Source organism: Chroicocephalus ridibundus, chromosome 4 (assembly GCF_963924245.1).
Source record: "Chroicocephalus ridibundus chromosome 4, bChrRid1.1, whole genome shotgun sequence".
NCBI lineage: Eukaryota > Metazoa > Chordata > Aves > Charadriiformes > Laridae > Chroicocephalus > Chroicocephalus ridibundus.
The window spans coordinates 34,607,993-34,631,614 of NC_086287.1; the positions used below are offsets into that span (position 1 = coordinate 34,607,993).

The 23,622-nt window shown below is 41.3% G+C and overlaps 1 protein-coding gene across 3 annotated transcripts in view; it reads left to right on the forward strand.

Moving 5' to 3' along the window:
• The window catches only part of LOC134514805 (uncharacterized), a 110,936-nt gene that overhangs the window by 10,062 nt on the left and 77,252 nt on the right, over positions 1-23,622 (forward strand). For 2 of the 3 annotated variants that reach the window (XR_010070822.1, XM_063333087.1), the window contains exon 2: positions 14,504-14,639. Coding sequence is in view for 2 of the 3 variants with exons in the window: in XM_063333087.1 (XP_063189157.1) it covers positions 14,568-14,639 (72 nt within the window). In the remaining variant the exon portion in view is untranslated. Of the gene's footprint in view, positions 1-13,653; positions 13,749-14,503; positions 14,640-23,622 lie in introns of those variants that run through there. The other variant, XM_063333088.1, reaches the window with a different exon arrangement.

The following is a 23,622-nucleotide window of genomic DNA, read 5'->3' on the forward strand; positions in this document are numbered from 1 at the left end:
TCCATTTGCTATTTACAAAACTCATTGTCATGCTTCACTCAGGCTGTCTGCCTAGCTTGGGGAAATAAATGTGACTGAACCAGAGACAAAGCCGATGCAGCTGTATTTGAATTTCTCAAACACTGTCAAACGTGCTCTTGTCTCACAATTCTCGGGGTCGTTGTTATTATTATGATCATCATACCTAATATGAAAGAGAGGTGCTTGACGGCGTAGAGACCTCGTTGCAGTCGGGAATGCACAGAGATTCCTTTAGCAAAAAGCCAAAGGCTCCTTTTCCCTCCTGCTTGGAAGCCTTGGCAGATAAACTAAAGAAAACTTGAGACCTGTAATTTCCCTGTTTTTTTTTTTTTTCCTTCTTTTTTTTTTGTTGTTGTTGGTTTTTTTGGACGTTCCTTGTGTTTCCCCGATTCCCGTAGAAGTGGGTAGTTTTCACTGCCTCATTCCCCAGGTGATAACCCGCTTCGGTAACCTCGCGCTGCAGCCGCCGAGGGGAGGAAAACGAGACTAGTGGCCTCTTGCAAGGGGAAGGTGCCCGCTGGATGTCACATCCCAGCCGTCACGTCACCTTCCCTCTCTGGAGGATTATTAGGAACCTGCTCGTATGTCTGATTTTACCAGGGCTGTTAGGAAGCAGATCCTTGCCCTCGACTCCTTTGCGGAGGAGGCGGCTAAAACACCACCGGGGCCGCCGCAAGAGGTGTCCCTACGGGAATACCTTGGCGCATTCCCATATATCTCGCCTCAGCCGCCCGGCTTCTGGCGAGGACGGGCGAGCCCCGCCGGCCCCCTCCCCAGGCCCTGGCAGGCCGGGCCGTGCCGGGGGGAGCCGCGGAGCCGCCGGGGCATCCCGCCTGCCCCGGCGGCGGCCCGGTGGCGTCGGCGAGCCGCCTCCGCCTGCGCCGGGCCCCGCCGCCACCGCGGGGAGCGCCCTCCACGTGGTCGGGAGCGGTGGGCGCGGGCCGGGCCAGGCCCGGAGGGAAACCCCGGGGCTTGGGCGGCTGCCCCGGCTCAGCCCTCGGGTGCCCTCCTCCTCCCGCGCCCCTTGGCACCTCCTCCAAGACCCACCGCCTCCCCGTGCGCCGCCGCCTTGCCAAATGGCGCCTGGACCAAGGGTCTTTCGGGAAAAAACGGGGTCCTCAAGGCCGGGGCGACAGCACCCCGCGCCTCCAGGCGTAAGCTCAAACCTGGCCATCGGCCTGGGGAGCATCTCCCCGGCCCCCCGTGTTTCCTAACCGGCTGCTTCGTTGGCGCGCTTCTCAGAGAGCCCTCCCGCGCTCTGCTGCGGGGAAGGGGTCTCGCATCGCCTCTCTCCGGCAGGACCACCGCCTCGGGGCCGGCCGGCCCCGCTCCGACCCGCGCCGCCTTGCTTCAACGCTCCCGGCGGGTTTCGTTGCACGGTGTCCTTCAGTAAGTGGAAGCAGGGGAATGAAAAGTAATGTGATCAATTATTATTTTTATACCCTATTTATGGACGGGTAGAAGTAATAACAGTTATTTGCTTTGTCGAAGCGTTTATTTCACACTTGGTACATTTCCTTACAATCGGAGAACCGACGTGGGAAAAATAAGCACAAATAAATTAAAGTAACGAAAATACGTTTTTAGCAAAAGGCGATCCTTCTCCTGTCTAATTTTCCCGGGTGCGTTTCTTCCTTCTGACATTAACTCAAACCAACGAAAGGGCTAAATAGATTAGTCTCTAGCCCTCAAATCAAGCAAAAGCAAAATAATCATTTACTTGTCTGCCCCCTTCATAAAAAAAAAAATATTTTTTTTTGTTCTCTTCAAATCAGGGCTAAAGAACAACCAAAAAGCAAAGTAGCCAGGAGGGCAGGAACCCGGGGGGGTTCTCCTGCTCTCCCCCTGGTCCTGCGGGCTCCCCTTTCCTCCCTCCCCACCCGAGTCGCTGGGTATCGCCTCCTCTCCTCGGCGCAGGGCTGCGGGCTGCTTTTAACCCTTCCTGCCCTGCCTTTGTCCCTTTTGAGGCTTGCTAGCTTCTCCAATTTGTTAGCAGCACTTCGGCTGCCTCCCCGCTAGCTCTCAGTGCAAGGGGTGGCGGGGGGGGTGGGGTGGGGAATGATGCCAGGGAAACACATGCCGCTCTGGGATTTCACCGTCTTGGTAATAGCGCTTTCACGCGCACCTATCGTATACGCCGCATACCTCAGTGTCACCTCAGCGAGGGGGACAGGGAAGGACTGGGGAAAGGAGAATCAAAAAAAAGATACAGTTTTTCCGTGTGTGTCAAGGATTTCAAATAGAATAGTGCTTGATACCAAGGTAACACTTCCTTATTGCCCGCTCTTGGTCTTCTCCGAATTGCTTCATTTCGCATATTCCAGATATTTATTTTATGGCCAGCAACTGTGTGCAACAGTGCCACAGGTTGGGTGACCCGTGCTAGCAACGGGCAAGAAAATCAATGACTCCTGGCACGGCCAAGGTCACCGGCAAACCCTCTGCAGCGAGTTGCGCGGTGGCTCAGTTTGTCCCGCTCTGGCGGAACAGCCGGTGCTTCCCCGCCGCGCCGGGGCCGGGGCCGGGGCTCTGCTCCGGGCTGAGAGCGGGGCTGGGAACCCCCCGACCGGCAGCCCGCCCCTCTGCAACCATCCCTTTCGTCACTCGCTCCCATCCCCTCTAGCTGCTCCGCAGGTAAAGCTGACACTTCTCGTGGACAAGGCACCTCGCTGTTGGATCTGCAAGGCAAGTGTGAAAGAATCCCGGAGAGGACAGGGCACCTCACCAATCCCTACAGCTGTTATTTTTGGAAATGCGGTTTTTGTATCAGCCTATAAACCCTCTGCGTTCTCCAGTCTGTTTTCTCTTTTGGGGATAGCAATGTGCTGCCCTTTCCCGTAGCTACCTAGTCTTTGTTCAGTGCCCACGAACAATAAATCAGACAGTGTTAGCTGGATTCAGAGCCTTCAACGCCTTCCTCCCTGTTCTGTGGTCAGAGCTGCCCCTCAGACAAGGTCCCCTGCCAGCACCAAGAGGTATCAGCTGTCAGTGTGCTTCAGGGCCCTAGCCTTGTGCCCTGGCCCTGAAGGACAGGGAAAAGGACCAAAGATGAAACTCAGCACTCAACTGGGTCACCATCCCAGCCCTGCAGATCCCTCCATGCAGCACAGCCCTCCCTTTTGCAGCACAGTCTGCTCAGGACTTGAGGATTAGGCACCCCGCAGAGAACCTACAGGGCTGATGTTGCACAGGCTGCTCGGTTTCTGGCTCTGCCCTTCAGTCCACCTTACTTTCCAAGGCCCAGCAGAGCCCCCTGGGCTGGCTGGAGGGGTCCTCTGTTCTCTCAGGGAAGACAGGCCATAAGAGAAACATCGTAGCTGGAGGGATCTTTATGTCTACAGTCTCGAAAGAAGGGACTTGTTCTTGAGGAGATACTTGTTCTTGAGACCCACAGTTCTGGGGCTACTTTGGCGCAGGGTTAGTGCTAGAGCAGCTCTACCTCTGACATAGTATACTTGGCACTTAGATAAAGTGCTTCCAATTTGTGAGCCAGTTAATTCTCCTGGTAGCTGTCTGAGATTATAGCCCTATCTTTCAGATAAGGCAGACAAGTTAAACCTCTGTAAAGTTTATAACCACAAATTACTTCATTTTTTTTTCCTCAAGTGAACTATTTTAGTTGGGTTAGGCAGATTACTTTGTATAATAATAAACCATCTGAAAGCTACCGGGAAGTTTCCAACATATAAAAAAATGGCAATCTTATTTAAACTCTGTGAAAGATAATTGTTTGCCCTTGCTGTATGTTTTGCATTCTTCAAGTATATCTTTTAAGGCATAATATACATTTTGAAATCCCATATATGCATCTTTACGGTAGTAATGGCTTTCCACAAACTCTGTGGGAGGTGACATTTCAGCAAGATACTTCCCCTTGACTTTGTTTATTCCAGCAGTTTAAATTCTACCTCTGGTGATAGCTGTTAACTTGGCAATGTGAAAAGTGCTACATGATGTGTACTGTGCTCAGTCAGCTCATCAGAAGCTTACCAATTACGACTGTGGAGCCCATTCTTTCTGCCGCAGCATGCCACCCACCATGCATGCCCGGGACAGCTGATCTTCACATGTGCATAAAATCTGAAAGTATGCACACATTTATGCAGAGCCTGTACAAAGCAGGCACAATAAGTCTGGTGCTCCTTAGAAGCCTTTTTGTTTCCTGCAGTAGCTCATACACAGGCAGTTGTAGATAATTTCCTGCTCCCTATCTGCCTTGGAAATGTCAAAAAGGGGAGCTTTCAAACCCCACTCTGCAAGGCGATGAGCTTTGTACCTGTCAGGCAATCAGGATGCCTGTGTTTTGGGCAGAGGACCAAATTGTAAGGATGGCTGTGAAATAGGAGGTTGCAGCTATCAGGGTTACCCGTCTCACCTGCGGCTCGGTCTCCATCCACATCTTTGAGGTGCTTGGGAAAGGAAGTAGCTGGAAGGAGATTGGGGACTCAGTCAAATAACTGATATATGCTGGAATGGCCCATGAGTTGGGCACCTCTGCATTGTGTAATAAAGAACTTTGTTAACAAAAGCCTTTGTAAGCCTGTTTCCCCAGGATGAAATCTGATATCTGTTTAAGGTCTCCTAATGACATCAGCGAGGCAAGATTTAATTCTAGACAGATGCTATTTGTCAAGCATGTAGGGAGTGTTCGAGCTTCAAAAATAATGCTACCTTTGAGCATTCATTTTTGTTTGGAATATCACACTGAACATGCAAAATCCAGACTGGACTTTTTGTTAAACCATGATTTGTACTTATCCAAAGATATTATTTTTCTTACTTTGAAGATACTATTTACAAAGCGACTTAACGCCAAACTCTGTCACCTTTGACTGTAGTCTCTTTTGCATCAGCTAAAATAGAAGTAACTCTGTTCAAGTAAGCAGAGTAACACTAGTGAAAACCCAGAATAAATAATCAGAGAATCAAGGCCTTTGAATAGCAAATGACTCCATAAATAGTCCCATTGATTTCAGTGGTATTTCATGGCATAAGTAGATACATTAATGGAAACAGCATACAAGACCCCTAGTGCTTGGCCAGAGAAAAAATAAAACCAACAACCTAAGAACTTATAATTATTTAAAAAAAATAAAAATGATTCCACGGTGCATTAGTCCGCTGACATGTTACTAGCTTTTTTGTAGGACTTACCAAAGACAGAATCAAGCGAGTTGATGACAAGGATGACTCCTTTGTTAGCTGCTGTGACAATTCAACACACCTGTGACACGAAAGCTGTGTCCCTTACTTAAAAAAACAGAAAGCAGATAAAGTCACGGCAGTGAAATGCTTTCTGTTACCTTTAAACAAATGCTTCTTTAAGCAAGAAAGGGCTAAATTTTAGTGAATGGAGTTGCCCCTTCTTGTGAGGTTTATGGGCGGTATCAAAATATGAGAATGTCATAACATGGTCTCCCCTGGCCCTACTGCTCTGGGTGACTTGGAAAAACTCTTTTACTTGCTTTGCCTTGAAATCTAGTAAAGAACTAAATTAAGTCCAAACATGCTTTCTTAATTATGTTTCTTTGGCTAAACACATTTTAAAAAAATCAAGAACTGTTCTCTGGAAATGTTTTGTGGCATCTTTAAGCCTGACTACGAGAACTGGGTCCAGATCCAGGGAGGGGTAAAACACCTACCCAGCTTTAAGTTTTCTGGAGCCAAGAAAACTGTTGCTGGGATCTAATTGCTTTGCTGTGGACCCATTTCTGAAAGTGACTTTGGGCGGTTTGACTCCACTTAGGGAGTTGGAACACGACGCTCAAGAGCAGGGGAAAGAACTGTGATGATCGAGGAGCATCACAGCCTGACTAGCAATGGCGTCAGGTCCCCACACCTTCCTGCCAGCGCTGAATTTGCTGTCACGTTCTCAGGGGTGCAGGTGATATATTTCAAGTATTCAATAAAGAACTGTGCACCCACGTACACTGTACTGCTGAAAACTTTTGTAATTACAGTAATTCTGATGAAACCCCATCAGCCCTGTCCTTGCCTTCCTCTCATTGCTTTTCTTTGTATTCTCTTCTTGTCATATCACATAGTAACTGTACAAAATGCTTTGTCCAAAACACAAACTCCCTGTTCCAAATGCCGCTCTGCTATCAGCAGGAACAGTATTTCAAATAAGCTGCTGGGCATTTGCCTCTATGAATAGCTGCTTCTTTGCTCATGCTAGACTGTAAAAAGCTCATATGTATCTTTCGAGTGCACATTTTTCATTAAGAACCTCCGGAGCACAAAAGGAAGGGGTCAGGAAAAGCGAAAAAAAAAGAGATCTTTTGCTTTATCGCAAACAGTTCTCTGCTGCGTCTCCTCAGTTATGACCAAGCTGTAGCTATTTTCTATTGAGTGTGGGACATTCTAATTCCTGGGAAATTTTTAAGGGAAGTGCTTTGAATAAGGTTGTACAGTGCTGATTTTTCAACGCTGTCTGAAACCAGTCTACCATTTCTTCTCTTTCCGTATAACGGTGAAGTGACACAAAATGGACAAAATGTCTCCACTCTATCGGGTAAGGAGAAGGCTGTGTACCAGCCCGTACCGATGCTGCACATGCTGTTATCCCATGGCTGAAGGGGAGGAGGGACTGCCTAGACCCCTCCGTTTTGGGGAAAAGGCACTGGTTAGTGCTCACGGTGTACATTGCAACAGTGGTTGGAGGAGGTTAGTGGGAGGCTGGTCCCCTACAGTTGACTTTGATAACCTCTTGGGTTGGAAATAATGTCTTGCTGGTATAGGCTCCTACTGAATTATTGATATCCTCGAAACAGAGAGGACAAAGGGAAGCTAATGAGATATTTGTGAACCAATACAACAGTGAAAGATTCCCAAGAATGGATTTCTCACAACCTCACCACAAGTCTGGGAGATACTTGGTGGTGCAGCTGCAATTCTGGTCCCTAGTCTCATAAAGAGCAGCTCCCTATTCTTCACAAAGAGAGACTCTAATGTTAAAAAATAAGGAAGTTTATGTTTTACTAGTAAAAAGGTTTCCCAGGCTCCCAGAAAGCATAAATGAAGACTCAAATTATGCTGTTTTCTGAAAATCACTTGTTTCTAAGCAATCTCATGACATTTGGGGGGGAGGGGGATGATGCTTGTTTTATCATTTTTTGGTGTTTTGATAACTTTTCCCATACTTATCCAAATTAAAAAAAAAAGTTTTGAAAAGGATTTCTCAAAATATTTTCTTGACTGAGTGATTGTATTATGTCTTACTATATTAAAAGAAGCCAACAATGTGTAGTATGAACTCCTGGGGGGTTTTAAGGGGTCTTATTTCTAAAGGTTTTAAGTTTTCCTTTTTTATTTTCTGGACTGAAGCCAACTTTTCTCCCTCTCCCTTTCCCTTATTTCCCCCACTTTTTTCCCTTTTTCTCTTATTTTAACTTTTCCTTTTTCCTTTTACTTTTTCTTTTTTCCTTTTCCTTTTTCTTTTTTTTTTTTTTTCCAAACCAGCCAACCAAGCAACTAGCCAAATCTTTTTTTTAAGTTTTGCTCTGAGATAAATTTCCTGCCCAAGATAGTACCAGTCAGGAGCCCAGCGGTCCAATGTTCTCTAATTACTCCCCAACCTACCTCTGCAATATCAGTGCAACTTGATCTCACTGCATCAGTAACATAGCATCCGGTTTTACAAGCTTGACAGTGGTGGCATGAGAAGGAGTGAAAATTGACAGCAAGTTGACAGAATACTACTGGGACTACTCTGGGGTCCATCACGCAGTCATCTTATCCCTATGCCACTAAAAAACTATGCCACTATTTGTCACCAGAATAGCTGTTACAGGGAACCGTCTTAACAGTAGTGGGGTTTTTTAGGTGTTTGCTGTGAATGAGGTTTTCCTCTTCAGCCCCTGGAATTATCCTTGCGTATAGGTGGAGGAGACATAAAAGAAGATGGGTGAAAACAAAATCAAAGGGAAGTGGAAAATATTTCTTTTCTCCATGTGCATGCACTGTGCTGAGTGCAGCAGGGTGCTGAGATGGACTCCTCAGATGCTATCACACTAACTGCAATATCAGGTAGCTGTGTGTCTCCTTCAAGCTCCTCTGCAAAATTCTATAGTGTGATCACTTAGCTGGCTGTGTTCAATCTATACAATCTAAAAAGAGAATGCATTTTCTTGTAGATACTGAGCTAATATTCTGTTCCTGTTGGTGTTCAAAATTCATTGTAGCGAGGAGTCGTTTTATTGTCATGGTTCCTTGTTTTGGTTTCTGTTGTCTTAACAGAAAGAATAAAACAAATTGTTCTGAGAACACCAGAGCTAATGAAATGATCTTTTGAGGATTTGTGTTTGATATTCTTACCTCCATCCCTTTACCCCACTGCAGCAGCTTTGTCCGTTTGTGCTGAGCTTTATGCCCAGCTCCATTAGACTTCCCTTTCCAGTCCCCTCAGCTGTCTTTCATGTCTGCAGATCTCAGCTGTGCAGAAGACATTACACACTCTCAGTAGTTCAGAGCTACTTTTGCACTGACATGCTGGCAGAATACCTGCTGACTGGATAGCAAGAGGTCAATCAAAAAGGTAACTGCTGAGCTGTGACTGATGCTTTATTCCTAATGAGACATCAGTCTGGCTCTGTGTCCTCTCTCCAGCCACCAAATTCAATGAAACCTGTGAGATTTCTCTCTAAGGCTTTGACCTCATTCTTATCTTTGGCTGAAATCGGCCAACAGTTTTGGAAGTTATGAGGAGTGGGGGGACTGACAGACAACGAATCAGACGGATCAATAATGCAATACGTATAACGACTAATAAAAAAAAAAAGTAAATATCCAAAACAAATTGTCTATCAGAAACAAAATACCTTTTAATGGAAAATTAATGGAACTTGTATTCCTAATTCATACAAGTACTTTGAAAATTCCACTAAGAAAGATTTTTGATAGAGTCGGAGTGAGAGAAAAACATGTCTTTTAAAGGCATGGTTACAAAATATGCTAGTTATGAGTCCGTCTTGGCTGAGAAAAGAACATTTGAATCATGGCACTGACACTGAAATGCTTTCTTTATTTTAAATTTGCGTCTGGCTCAGAACCTTGCACGCTTGCTGCGTGATTTTGACTATCTGTTAGCGCATTCAAGATGTATCATAAATAGCAGTATTGAAAACATATGCCACAGGGGAAAGAAATCTGTAATAATACCAGCTGCCATTATATGATAATGAATTTCACTCACTACTAACCTGCATAAGTGTTTTTCAGAGGGAAACAAGTGGCAAATTTACCAAAGAAAAATGCATGCAAAACTTTCAAGTTTTTAAGCCAGCTCTAGAAGAGATAATCCACTGTGATCAACGGGAAAAATCACCTGGGACTAATTTTGAAGCCGATTCTATCCAGTTTGATTAAACAGCTACATGGTAACAGCTTTCATATATGTAGAAGGGAAATTCTTTTAAGTCAGCAGTTTTAGGGTACATATTCATAAAAAAGAAGAAATAAATTACATGAAAATTTAAACTGTGTGTTTAAAACCCTTCTAAAGGCTAGAAATTACTAGACAGCAAAGCTACTTGAAAAAACATCAGTAAAGGGTTTATTAGCTGGGAAATATGAAAAAGTTTGTCTGCATTACCAAAGTTATGTATTGAGAAGTAACCTAGCTGTGGAGCGAGAGATCTTAGATGGTCTCGTTATTCATTCACAGTTTTAATTTCTATGGTCCTGTAACTGAATCTCATGATGAGGTCGCTTTCCTCTGCTGAAGCTAGCTAGCCGATAAAATAACTACGTATATTATGGCAAATAGGAAGTCAGGTTAGCGTTTGCATTTCATGGTCACGGAGTATTTTGTTATTAGGACAAAAGTCTGTATATTTCTTTCAAAATCTTTATTTAAAGTAGGTTGTATTCCAGCTGGTGGCTATTATGTCCTGAAGTGGTGTGATTATCTCCAAGGGAAATCTGCAAGAACGCAGCTACTTCAGGAATCTTTTGTCAAGGACAATGCCCATACACACCCACCCACTCAACTTGTATACGTATAGTTATCTTCTTTAATGTAGAATTATAATTATAGATCATATTTTAGTATAACTGAAAGTAAATAATTTCTCTTTGGAATGATATAGGGTCTGTTGCAGGATGTAGGAACAAACGCAGCAAAAATAAAGCTGCGGGATTCTAAACATGCGCTATATTAAATAAATCCACATGACTAAACTCGCTTGATTCAGAGGTGTTTTCAAGATACATGAAGTGAAGCAGAGTGTCAGTTCGTAACAGGAAGAACAAGACTTTTGAATCAGATGTAGTTTAACTCAGTAAGAGTGAGTGAGTAAGCTTGTAAAGCCTTACTGAGCTTTTCAAGGCAAAAATAATGCATTTGCACTGTCAGAGATTTCATGGGAAGATAGGCTCACGTAAACAGGTAGGATGCAAATGTAACTTTCATCTGGGATTACAACCTGTAGGTTGCTCGGCATAGTGTCACGGAACTACAGAAAAGCTACTGGCTTCATTGATATCATTTGGATTTTTGTCACTGTCTTAGAGGGGACAGAGTCTCGTGGGTGGCTTTTAGAAATTTTCTGAAATCCACAGACAAGATTTTTGTCGTTGTGCTTTGGCTTCTGTTATTTAAGGCAATAAAAGAGAGCTGGTAGGCTTGCTCAAGCACAGACCTCCTTCTGTGTTGCACAGGTGACCCTAACAGGCCAGCACAGGATTAAAAACTTCCTCAAACAGGGCCTCTTGGTCCTGAACGACCCAGCTGAGCTGCTATACAGGGACAGTAAAATCTTCTCCTTTCAGGTGCACTAGGAGGCTGCATTAAGAGCTTTGGGAGGTAGAGGCACATCCAGGGCTTCCTGCATAGTGCCTAGTCCAAGTGGAAAGACCTTTTCCTGAGACAAAGCTCAAGCTGTTCTCTGGCAGACCCATGCCAATCAGTCATAGCACAGATCTCATGCTGTTAGTATAAATAGTGCACAACAACTCTCAGCTAACGTATAGTTCTTTCAGAAATGTATTTACTTGGCATCATTTACAGCAGCCCCGAGGTACCATTAACCTCTGCTGAAATACAGGATTGTATAGATCGGTTCTGCCAAACTGATCTATGTCAAAATAGAGATTCCCAGGCCTCTGTATGCAATTCAGAGAGCTGTTTCTTATTGAATGGTTTGTTTTTCCTGCACAAATAAGGGTCAATCAACATTTTGAAATAACACACAAATGTACCAGTTTTATTAGAATTTGTCTCTCTAACATTTTTACAATGGCCCATGAAAATCAACCCAAGATAATAGCAGGAATAATTGACCAAAGAATAGCAGTTTCTTTAATCAAGGGAACATGATGATTAAATCAAAAGCTTTAGATCTGTGGATATCATCAATGGTCTTTTGTCTATTAATAACAATATGTCATCAGTGAATTTTAAAACCGCAGTTGCTAGAGGGTGAAATGTCTACATCTAGATGGAGAAAGGTCAGAACAGTATTATTTGTAATTCAATCCATTAACTGTACTGTGGACAGTTTTTCAAGTGATTTAGATTAAAATATATTTCTGAAGTACAGCAATACTTACAAAGAACGATGCTCAAATCCTACAATTTCTTAACATTCAAGTATTCTTTCCTTGGACTCTTTGTTGTTCTGAATAGGATTCAAGCTGTAATATTTTAATTAAAAAAAAAAAGAAAGAATAAAAGAAACCAGAACAACAAAATGTTGCTAATGAAAGGCTTGGTTTTGCTTTAGAAAGATTGTCAGAAATATCCCACTGCACTGAAGCTTCAGAGACACCATCGCTTCCTCTTCCTGTGCTGTAGCCACCGGGACAGTGAGCATTCTTCTACACCTTTTATGCATAAGAAGACACAAGAAGACATGCTTTATGCACAAGAAGACATGCAAGCTTGTAGGGAACTAACTAGCCCAGGAAAGGCAGCCAGCATATGAAAGCAAGAGCAAGCGTACGCTGAGTGTCAGCAGGGTCTGTTACAGAGCAGAGCTGCCGGAACCCAAGGTATATCTTTGCACCAAACACCATTGCACAGCGCAGATATACTTTGTACATATTAGTGCATGAAAAGGTGTAGTAATAGCCTATCTGTACGTACAAGGGACATGAGAAGGTATGATTTTTCTGTTTCCTGAGCCTGGAGGAAAGGCAGATTATAATTTTCTATGGCAATATTTAGTGTCCTTAGCTCATAGATCCTCCCTTTTCTTTCCACTCTTCCTTCAGTCACTGAGCTACAGTTTCCAAGGAGAAGACTTTTATAGACAATGATGTCTTACTGGTTTATCTGTCCTGTGTATTGGCCAGCCAAGAATCCTATGAAAAACAGATGTGTTTTTCTAATTAATGGTAGTATCAAAACTTAGCCACAAGGACACCTAATGAAAGTTGCATAAGCATCTCAGTTCTTACACTTTGTTACTATTGAATGAAACCACTGATTTTGTGTTCCCGTGATCGTCTCATTAAAATAGATACTTTGTATTGATTGATTACTCAGAATGCGTTTAACAAGAACTCTGTAGAAAACTGGGCATAAGGCTGTTTAACAGCCAAAATTTGGGTTTGGTAGACAGTACACATTCATCAGCTGGAAAAGTGGCATCAGAGACACTTTTACTGTCTGCCTTGGGAAAGTCCGTAGGGACAGTATGAGCATCTGAACAATGGTCTTCCACATTAGCTGTGTGACCACTGAGACCGGAATACAAAGATGGTCCGGCTACCATGGCTGGAACTTGGTCACTGTCTTGGACAGAAATAGTGTGGCTACCCATGTAGACCATATACAGTGAGACAGAACATGAGAGATGGAAGGAAGCATGGCTGCTTGCACAAGTGTCCTGGAAGTATGTTAAACTGAGTATAATCTATCATACAGTGCTTTTGATCCCTTAGCCACAAATAGACAGGGATGAGCAAATTTATGCTGTAAATAAAACACAAATAAACATACAAATAAAGTATTTATAAAATATTTTAAAGCATCTGTTGAATTAATTGGTTATAAGTGTGAAATCTTTGCACTTACATCGTTTATTACAAATCCTTTAAACTCAGTAGTAGGGTTTTTTTTAAAATTTTTTTAGCCCTCAATTATTTTAGCCCTTTCGTACTAGAATCTGTCATTTTCATTTTGTAAGTGCTCATATACTATCAAACTTTTTTCCTGTCCTGAACACTTTTGGCGTATCTATTTCTCTACCTTTTATAGAACCATTTCCTTTAATATCAACAGCTTTTCTATACTTCTTTCTGACTGCAGCTCATTTGTTGAAATTTCCAGTGTATCTTCTAGAATATACTGATAATTTTAACTTTTTTTTTTTTTTTAATGTGAAGGGATCCTAGCTTATCACAAATTGCTGTAAATTCAAAAGTACAATGTGCTGTAGGCAAGTCGAAAGTATCCAATATGTACTCTTCTTTCATTTTTCCGATCATCTCTATTTAGTTCTGTTAGCACTTTCTCAGAACAGAAAGTAGTCCGTTTAGAAATGATTGGATCATCTGTTTTACCCTCAACCGAGTGACATTCATTCACCCATTAATAGTCCTTTTTTTTCCCATCCAGATGTCACCAAGAAATAATTTTTTTCTACTTAAAACATCAAAAAACACAGGATAATGGGAAATCAACAATTAATTGATTATTTCATAATGTAAAATGTTCCGAATTTTTAATAACATCAGAACTTTAAAAAAAGGGAGTGAAGGAAGAACACTGAAAAAATTGGCAGGTAAGTAAATGACTACAGTCATTTCCTTGGGGAAAACGTGCTTTCTTAGGTTATAGCTCTACATCAGAGAGTCTAATTTAGACCGATAATTTCTACATAGTTACAATTGCAATCAGTCTTCTATTTTGAGGCATCTTTTTACTCCATTCATTTAAGAGATTTGAGTTTTATTTTTTTTCAGAACAGTAAAGTTAGCCCTTCAGACAAAGTAGAGCCGCTCCATCCGAGCATTTTGGGAGGAAATGGAATAAATCTTTTTTTTTCATTTGAAAAAAAATTAAAAGCAACTTTTCTAAAAATGTGAAGGGGGTAGTGTGTCTTGGTGCTCTTTAAGTGAAAGAAGTGCTACAGTTGAAGTTTGCTGAAATGTGGTTTGGATAGGGATAATTTTCCCTTCAGTTCTCACTGATGCTTCTCTGAGAGGAAACCTACTCCCTGTCCAATGCTGCTTTTCCTGTTCTGTCCCAGGTTCAGGTGATGTTTTTCATAGTATTGTTAATGGTAACATAATTATTTTTTTTAACATATCAAAATGACATAGTTAATTTGTTATTAAACCATGCTGAGCTTTGTAACACCAATTCTTACTACAACCAGGGCCATTGGCTTTGGGCCTTAGGCTTGTTTTCAGAATAGAAGGGGTAGTACAGTCTAGTGTGAATAGTCTTGCCTTGTCCTTTCTCCAAGGGAAAATATTGTGCGCTTGGCAATGTTTGTGGTGTTTTTTTTTCTTTTCTTTTTTTTTTTTTTTACAGATCATATACATACATGTAAGATCACTGTTCATTTATGCTGGGGAATGAACTAAACTGAGAGAAGATGGATGCTGTAATTGGATCTGAAGGTGGTGAACATGGGATCATTCCTGCGAATCATAGTCATTGTCTTGAGGTGGGTGTTGAAAAAGCTCCATCACCTGCATGCGGGATGATAAAAAATAATAATCAATAAATAATCATGGTGCCAAACAGCAAGATTTTGCCAGAATGATTCAGTTATCTTTTAGGCACACTGATCAGGTCAAGTACCTTGAAGACATGAAATCTACCACAGGAAGTAGGCTTCAGTTTGTTAAGCATGAGGACATCTATGTTTGACCAGCTTGACTTTTTATAAAAGGAATGGGAAGCAAGAGTTAGGCATCTCAGAAGAGAATACCACAATTCATAAAACACAAACCCATTTAAGACCATGAACTCTCCTATGCAGAACTGTATACAGAATATCGAAAAGTCAGAGCAGTCACTGTTGTGAATGTACCCTGATGTTCATATGGACTCTGAGGACAAAGCAGTCTATGCTTGTAGGGGTAAGTCAGATGGCATGTGTACAATGGATCCAACACATCCACTTACAGATCCATTGAACATGAAGCTCTATCATCCAGAAAAGTGTCCAGATACCTGTAAAAAATGAAAATAAAAAGCCATGTAATCCCCTGTATCATGAGCACCTCCACAAGGAGGAAAAGATGGGTTACAGTTGTAGGCAACTCCCTTCTGAGGGGAACAGAAGGTCCTTTACACTGTCCAGACCCTCCTTTTAGGGAAGTCTGATGCCTCCCTGGGGCCTGGGTTAAGGACACCACTTGGAAATTCCCTAGCCTGGTATGGTCCTCAAACTATTACCCATTGCTGCTCTTCCTTGTGGGTGGTGATGAAGTTGTAACACATCCCCCCGAGGGGGATCAAAAGAGTCTTCAGTGCTTTGGGATAGTTGGTAAGGCAATCTGAAGCACAGGTTATTTTTTCCGCTCTCCTCCCAGTTGCGGGCAGCAACACTAGAAGAAACAGGTGAGCCCAGTCTATGAATACATGGCTCCATGGCTGGTGTTACCACCACAATTTTGTGTTTTTCAGTAATGGGGTGGCCTACACGGCACCAGGCTTGCTGGTGTCAGATGTGGTTCACTTTTCTGAGAGGGGCAAGAGGGTCTTTGCTCACAAGCTAGCAGTGCTCATTGACAGAGCTTTAAACTAGGCTTGATGGTGGAGGGGAGCAATATCAGGCTTCCCCGTGGCAAGCTGTGGGATGACAGGCAACAGTTAGAGGGACGGAGTGCAAGTGAGAGCCTGCAGCCTGTTGCTCAGAGATGTGCTAGCCACAGTGCAGCATACTTGAAGCCTTAGGGAGACGAGACAGTGACTCCTGAGGTAACAGGAGCCAAGAGAGGCACACCAGTGAAATACCTCAAAGGAATTAAGGGATGTTCCTCTAAGAAGGTGGCACGGCAGACAGCCCAGATAAAGTGCCTCTACACCAATGCATGCAGCATGGGCAACAAACAGGACTTGGAAGCCACTGTGCTGCTAGAAAGCTACAGCCTAGTGGCCATTACTGAAACACATGACGAATCCCATGACTGAACTGAGGCTATTACTGGACCTGGTGGTCACAAACGTAAGTGAGCTAATTGGTGACCTCAAGATTGGAGGCAGCCCGGGTTTCAGTGATCACGCACCGGTGGAGTTCACAGTCCTGAGGGATATGGGTCAGGGGAAGAGTAAAGTCGGGACCTTGAATTTTAGGAAAGCAAACTTTCTAGGAGTTAGTCAATAGGACCCACTGGGAAACTGCCCTCGGGGACAAGGGAGCAGAACAGAGCTGGCAAATCTTTAAGGACGCTTTCCTTAGAGCACAAGAGCTCTTGGTTCCCAGGAAAGGAAGGCAAGAGATCAGCATGTCTGAGTCAAGACCTGCAGGTCAAACTAAAGGGCAAGAAAGGGATGCACAGGCAGTGAAAGCAGGGACAGGTATCCTAGGAAGAGTATAGGGACACTACCCAGTTATGTAGGGATGGGGTTAGGGAGGCCAAGGTGCTGCTGGAGCTGAACTTGGCAAGGGATGCAAAGAATAATAAGAAGGGCTTTTACAGGTACGTCAGCCAAAAAAAGGAAGGTCAGAGAAAGCACACCCCCCACTAAGCAAGACTAGCAAATTGGTAACAACTGATGAGGAAAAGGTTGAAGTACTCAGCAACTTTTTTTGCCTCAGTCTTCCCTGGCAACATCTGTTCCCACACCTCTGGAGTGGATGTACCACAAGGCAGGGACTAGGGGAGACAAGTCTCTCCCACTGTAAGAGAAGGTCAGCTTCATGATCACCTGAAGAACCTGAACATACACAAATCTATGGGACCTGATGATATGCATCCTAGAGTCCTGAGGGAATTGGCTGATGTAGTTGCCAAGCCACTCTCCATGATATTTAAAAAGTCATGGCAGTCAGGTGAAGTCCCTGGTGACTGGAAAAAGGGAAACATGACAACCATTTTTAAAAAGGGTAGAAAGGAGGACCCTGGGAAGTACCAACCTGTGAACCTCACTTCTGTGCCTGGGAAGATTATGGAATGGATCCTCCTAGAAGCTATGCCAAAGGCCTGTTGCGATAAGACAAGGGGTAGTGGCTTTAAACTAAAAGAGGGAAGATTTAGTCTAGATATAAGGAAGGCATTTTTTACAATAAGGGTAGTGAAACACTGGGACAGGTTGCCTGGAGAGGTGGTAGATGTTCCATCCATGGAAACATTTAAGGTCAGGTTGGACGGGGCTCTGAGCAACCTGACCTAGTTGAAAAAGTGCCTGCTTATGGCAGGGGACGTTGGACTATATGACCTTTAAAGGTGCCTCCCAACCCAAACTATTCTGTTTCTGTGTTCCACATGCTTTTAACAAGAGATAAAGGAGCTGAACATGGGAAAACCCCTGCTATGCAGGATGTTGAGCAACTCTAGTGCTGGCTGATAGACTCTTGGAGTCCAGAGATTGGGCTGTTGTCTGTGGATGGTATTTTTCCAAATTATTTAACACAACTTTTCATAAGGCTTTCTGATGAAAGTGATTGTGTTCTCCTATAGAATATATATATATTCATAAATAGATTAGAAAGGAAACCTTTATCCTGTTAAACACTTCTAAGCTATTACCAGTGACTTTTATTTTTGCTAAACAAGGGTTTATTTTTTTACAGAGGCAGATAGGAACAATTTACATTCTTACGATTTACTGAAGACAGTATATTTGACATGGGAAACAACAATTGTGCTATTAGCATGTAATATAACACGAGGGAAAAAAAATCCTGGAGAAATAATAGAGCAGTAGCAAAGATGGCAGCTAGAACCTGAAGGCATGAGGTAACTGGAAGAGAAGATCTAATTCCATGTCGTATGGTTTCAATGTTTGGAACTTTCTACAGAGAATGTAGAAGAACCAATGAACAGCATACATTGTGGTATCTAGGTTTAACTGTTTTAAAATTTCTGTCAATAAGCAAAATTTGTTTTTGAAGTAGCTAGTATAATATAGAAAGTCAAAACAATATTCTGAGTACGGTATTCAATAGCTTCACAAGGAGCCATAAAATTGTTGAGAGCTCATTACTGTTCCTTCCCCGTTTCTCTTTTCTGTCCTGGACTTGGACTTTTCATCATTATTCTGACCCTATTCATGGCTTAATTTGATTTTATAATTTTGGAAATACGAAATACAAGTGATACTCATGCTATACCTATTTATACATATACATTTTCCTGAAGGCAAGAATGGACATTTTCTTCATTTTGGACTTTTGTAGTAGTGTTTGTGTATAAGACAAGTAGACTAAGATGTAAAGAAGATATCTTGTTGACTTTAAAATACCAGTGTCAACTCATCTTTTCCAAAATTACGGATCACAGTACATAGTTATAATTTCTTATAATTTCTTAAAATAATGAAGTAAAACTATATATACATAACTATCTAGATAAATAAAATACTTGGATTTACTATTTATTATTACTTTTCTTTTTTCTACTTATATCTCATAGGATATACTTTTAAAATATTTTAAGACTTTTTTTTTTTCGTCAGATGAAGTTTGCAAACTGTTTTTTCCAAAGAAAAATTCAAATGAAAAAGATATCTCACATAATCTGAGGACCCTAGGAACAATGGGATTTAAGAATGATGCCATATTCTGTGAGACAGAAAAATAGGACATAGGAATGTAATTTAGATTCCTATTTCCCGTTTTCCATATTTTAAGCCCCAAAGAATTTCTTGCCCGAGGCTTTTCACATAGCCATTCTTATTTTTTTTTTTTTTGCAGCCTGGAACTAGCTTCACATTTTTGCCTTAGCCATATTACCTGTTTAAATCTACATTTCTATCGGTATATTCCCTTGAAATGCTTTTCTACTTCTGTGGTACTGCAGCGGAAAATATGCCAAGATTCCATTAGTTAATATGTTTTAGTCTTCAGCACTTTGCTTCTAGTTTTCTGTTCCAGGGTTTGCAGACCTTAACTGTAGTTACAGGTAGTTTCCTCACAGTTTGGCTTCCATTGGTTTGTGAGATAATTCTGCTCACCCTGCGGAGTATCTTACACAGCACGTAAGTTCTCTAATACTGGGGACCGAAAATATTTCTCAAAACAAGGGCTAAAGTGAGTCTACATAAATGTATCCAGTTAAACATTGGTAATAATAAGACAGCTGTGTAATGATTATACTTACTGATTTTAATCTGAAACTGTATTAATTCCCCGGATCTATAATAAAACTACTTAGTGCCTTAGTTGTTTTTTTGTTGTTTTTGTTTTCTTGTTTTTCAATCCTACCAGAAGGTTGCCTTCCTTGCTAAACTGGTGACGTTCCCAGTAGCTGCCTGCCTCATCTGGGCATCTTGCTACAAGAGGGAAACAGGTGACGTCTTACCTCAAAGTCTCTTTAGCTGAGGCAGGACGAAGGGGCATGGTGGTGACTACCTCACCCCACAGCAAGCCTAGACGGTAATATTCTGGTGGTATTTTTTCCAGCTTAACCTAAGTCAGTCATGCATAGGAATCAGCCTCATACACATGACCCCCCCCCAAACTGGGAAGCGTAAAATACTCAGAGGCGGCTTAAACTTTGTATTTTACATAAACATTAATCTGGCTGTGACCTTAGAGTGCACTGGTTACAGTTTGGCTGGGTGACAGGATCTGTATCCAAGTGAAACAGAGTAATTCTGCGGAGGAATTGGAAATAGTTTTGAAAGTCTTGTTCACTGTAGATGAGATTGTTAAATTCGTTATACAGGAATGAGTAATTTTTAGATAAGTGTTTTAGGTCTCCCAAGTGATTTGCATGTATAATCAAATGAAAAGACCTCTGAAATATTGAAACTGCAGATGAGAAAAGTGAAATTCTATTAAGAAAGAAAGAACCTCCACATTTATAGCGCATTCAGAGAACATATCAGAGTATAAATTTAATGCAATGCAGCAATGCTCATCTTACTTTAAAGGTAATTATATAGAAAAAGGGGCATTTAAAATGTATAAGTAGAGGCTTTTTTTGCACTCATACAGCATATAATTAACAAAGTTCTTTAAACCTATTCATAAAAGAAAGTAATAAACCACTTGTAAATAATGGCAGTCTCGTATTCTTTACAGTTAAATGTCAATAATCTGAATGTCTTTTTTATACTCAGTTATAAAACTACATTTTTGACATATTAAGTAGAAGCAGGTATTACTGGTGTGGCATTTCAATTTTCTAGAGATTTAGACATATTCATATAAAAAGGATGCAAAATGACGAACTGTAGCTATAGAAAACTGGAATGCTTGTAAATTAAATCAATACTCTACCTGCAAAACACAAAGTGATAACAGAAAAGTGAAGTTGCAGAACATTTCATTGCAAAATTAAAAAGTGTAGGTGTTAAGACCTTAAAATACTAAACTGTAGGTGCAGAACAAGAGAACAAGAGAACTACAAAGAAGAGTACCAAAGCTTGTAGTATTGTACAGATCAATTAATAATGATTTGTTTTGCAGCAATTACTGAATCCTCACAAGATTCATTTGAAAAACAAATCCAGCTTTCTTCAGTGCTCATTCTTTTAGGAGTGAACACTTCTCAGAAATAAGGGGGTAGGGGGAAACAGGGAGAGATTAAAGAAAATACAAAATAATGAAGGAAAAAAGTATAGATCATAAGTAATTTTGGACTTCTTTGGTTTGATTTGGTGATTTTTTTCTTCCTCACCTCATTCTTTGAGAGCCTGTATTGCACAGCAGACCCCTGTTCTGGCATATGCCATCTTGAACAGCCAAAGTGTGTCCAATATATTCTTCTGTTTGACCTTGCCCTTGAGCTTGCGGGTACCCAAGTAGGGGTGTACAGCTGGCTATGAGAAGACAATTACCATGTGCTGGGTCCTACCAAAGCAACAGAGAGAATGGTCTAGACTGAAGGTTGCAGGCCTGGAATAAACTCAGATTAAATTAGCTAGGTTTGGTTTGGTTGGGTTTTTTTTTTTTTTGTTTTCTCCTCTGATTTGACTGCATATGTTTAGACTTCAATGCTTAGGAACATCTAAGATTTCTTCCGTGTTTACTACTGTCCATTGAAAGACATGGCACTTTGCCAGTTTATAGCAAGAAGTGAGAAAAAAATCAATACTTCCCCGAAATTCAGCTTCAGTTGCCATTGCCACGATTCAGGGGCTGCACCTTAAGAGCCACGGCTTATCTTGTACCAAACCTTGCATTTTTGGAGTTGCCCACAAAATATGCTGAATATGCAAATTTTTATTGGAATGATTAAAAATCCTAAAAAACCCCCTTGATTTTATATAAAATATAAATGTGACGCCTGCATGAAATAAACGTGTAATGTCAAAGAATATATTATCATAGGTAAGTTTTTCCAAAGGACTTTTTTCCCTGTTAAAACCACCAAAATTTATTCCTCATATTTTTAGCTAAAAGGTAATTATGTCTGAACAGTCTTCTATATTCAAATTAAGATATTTTATTGATAGATACAATATATTGTATATATAGATACATTTATATCTACATATAAATATACATATATCTATGTATCTATCTATATACATGTATATGTACACATACACACGCATGCACATTTTTCAAGGTACATTGAAACAAAGTGATTGGAATAGCTAAATTTTTTTTGCTATTCAGTTTTATTTTATGATGAAAGAAAGCACCATGGGTTCCTGTATCAACACTAGCAATCACTTTTAAAAGGCAAAGGGCAAATTCCCTTTACTGTTGCAGATTTTCCAAGAGCTGAACCAGAGGCAGATCAGGTCAGAATACCTCTTCCAGGTACTCCTCGCTCTTTCTTGGCTATGAAGGAAGATTGGGTTAAGTGAAGCCATGTTCAAACTGTAGGTGGACGCTGTGAGAAGTCTTTCACTTAGTCTGTTTAGTGCCCTGGCTGGATGTAATCATGTCTCCCTCCTGCCTGCACGCTCACATTTCCCTTCCAGGCAAATCCAGGAGCAAAAGGAACAATGTTGAAGCCTGGGGTGCTTCATGCAGCACAGAGCGCTGGTGCAACCAGCTCTGACAGTTTAGGCTCAGCCTAAATTCCTCTTAGGAACCTCACTTAGAGTCTTGGAATTAGATGGAATAAATTCAGACTTTAGTGTTTTAACACAGGAATTAAAATATCATTTGCTGTTAGGTTGGGTTTATACTGTGTTGTTCTGGTTACTTCTTCCTTGTATGTACCTCAAGACAATCTTCCACATGCATGATATCCATTCTAAGACGAGAGAAGTTATTCACCCCTCTCCCTGTATGGAGTTCAAATTCACAATATTGCTCCTTCAGATCACCCAATGTGCCATTGCCAATGCTGAGAAGGGTGGGAAATGAGCAGTCAGGCAGCAACAGTGGACTGGCAAGAAATTTAAGGAAATATTTAATTGAGGTTTTGGAAACTTAAAATTCTGGATCAATGTGGAATCAGCACTAGAAAATCCTTCCCTGTGGCAAAATCTGCTGGTACATCTGATTCCTCCTTTTGCTTCATTTCCATGCTGGAATGAAGAAAACTGAAACAAATGAACAAATTTAATTTTTATGCCAACGTAGCATCACTGCAATGTGGGGAGGTTCTGAAAAAGCAGAAATCTGGTCTATAGCGAGGAGATCCATACTTCTGCAACACTCTGCTTGATCAGACTGCTGAGCTGAATGTTGTCCCGTGCTTGCTAGTGACGAGAAACTAGACAATAACAGGTCAGGAGATTGAAGGTGCAAGCGCTACAAGAGTATAAAGAACACACAAACTAAATGCATTTTTGATTAATATCTGAAGTTGCAGGTTAAAGAATACCTGTGTGATGAAGTGGTTCCTATTTTTTGGTGTCTTCTATCTTTTTTTAATTAAAGCTATCAAACGTATTTGGAATTGTTGTAATAATTAGTGATCAGGCAAAAAAAGTGCATATGTACTTCAAAGACATCACTACTGTTTCTGAATTTAAACATGATGGTGTGATATGGGATTATTGAACTGGTAACCCAATGATCAAACCTCTTTAGCTTTCTTCCATTCCAAATAGTAATTTATTCATGGGATGGGAATCTTTGCCTTCTTTCTGAACTCAAACCTTGACACTGTGAAGCAAGCTGCTATGTTGATATTCATGATTTGGGAATTGAAAGCTGTTTGCTTTTTCAATCTCCTAAAATTTGACTTTAATATTTTATTAAATGTACTATAGTCATTCCCTCATTTGTTCAGTGAACAAAAGTGAAATAAAAATGACATAGACAATTTTAGGTCCAAAGGCTGAAGGATGTATGTGCACTTGTAAAATAAGGAATAATAAAGAAAAAAATCTAAGTCATTTAAATCATAGGAATTTCATCAAACATTTCTCTGCTATGAAAGAAACATAACTCTACTTACATTAAGGCTAACTCCCGAGTGCGACTCTGTAAATCTTGTTCTTTTCACTTTACTTGGATGTAAAACTATTTAAGAAAGTAACTTACCACTTCACTGTTGTGCAGTATGACACTGTTTCTACAAAAATCACCATTTCAGTAACTTGTTCCAGGAGAAATCCAATGA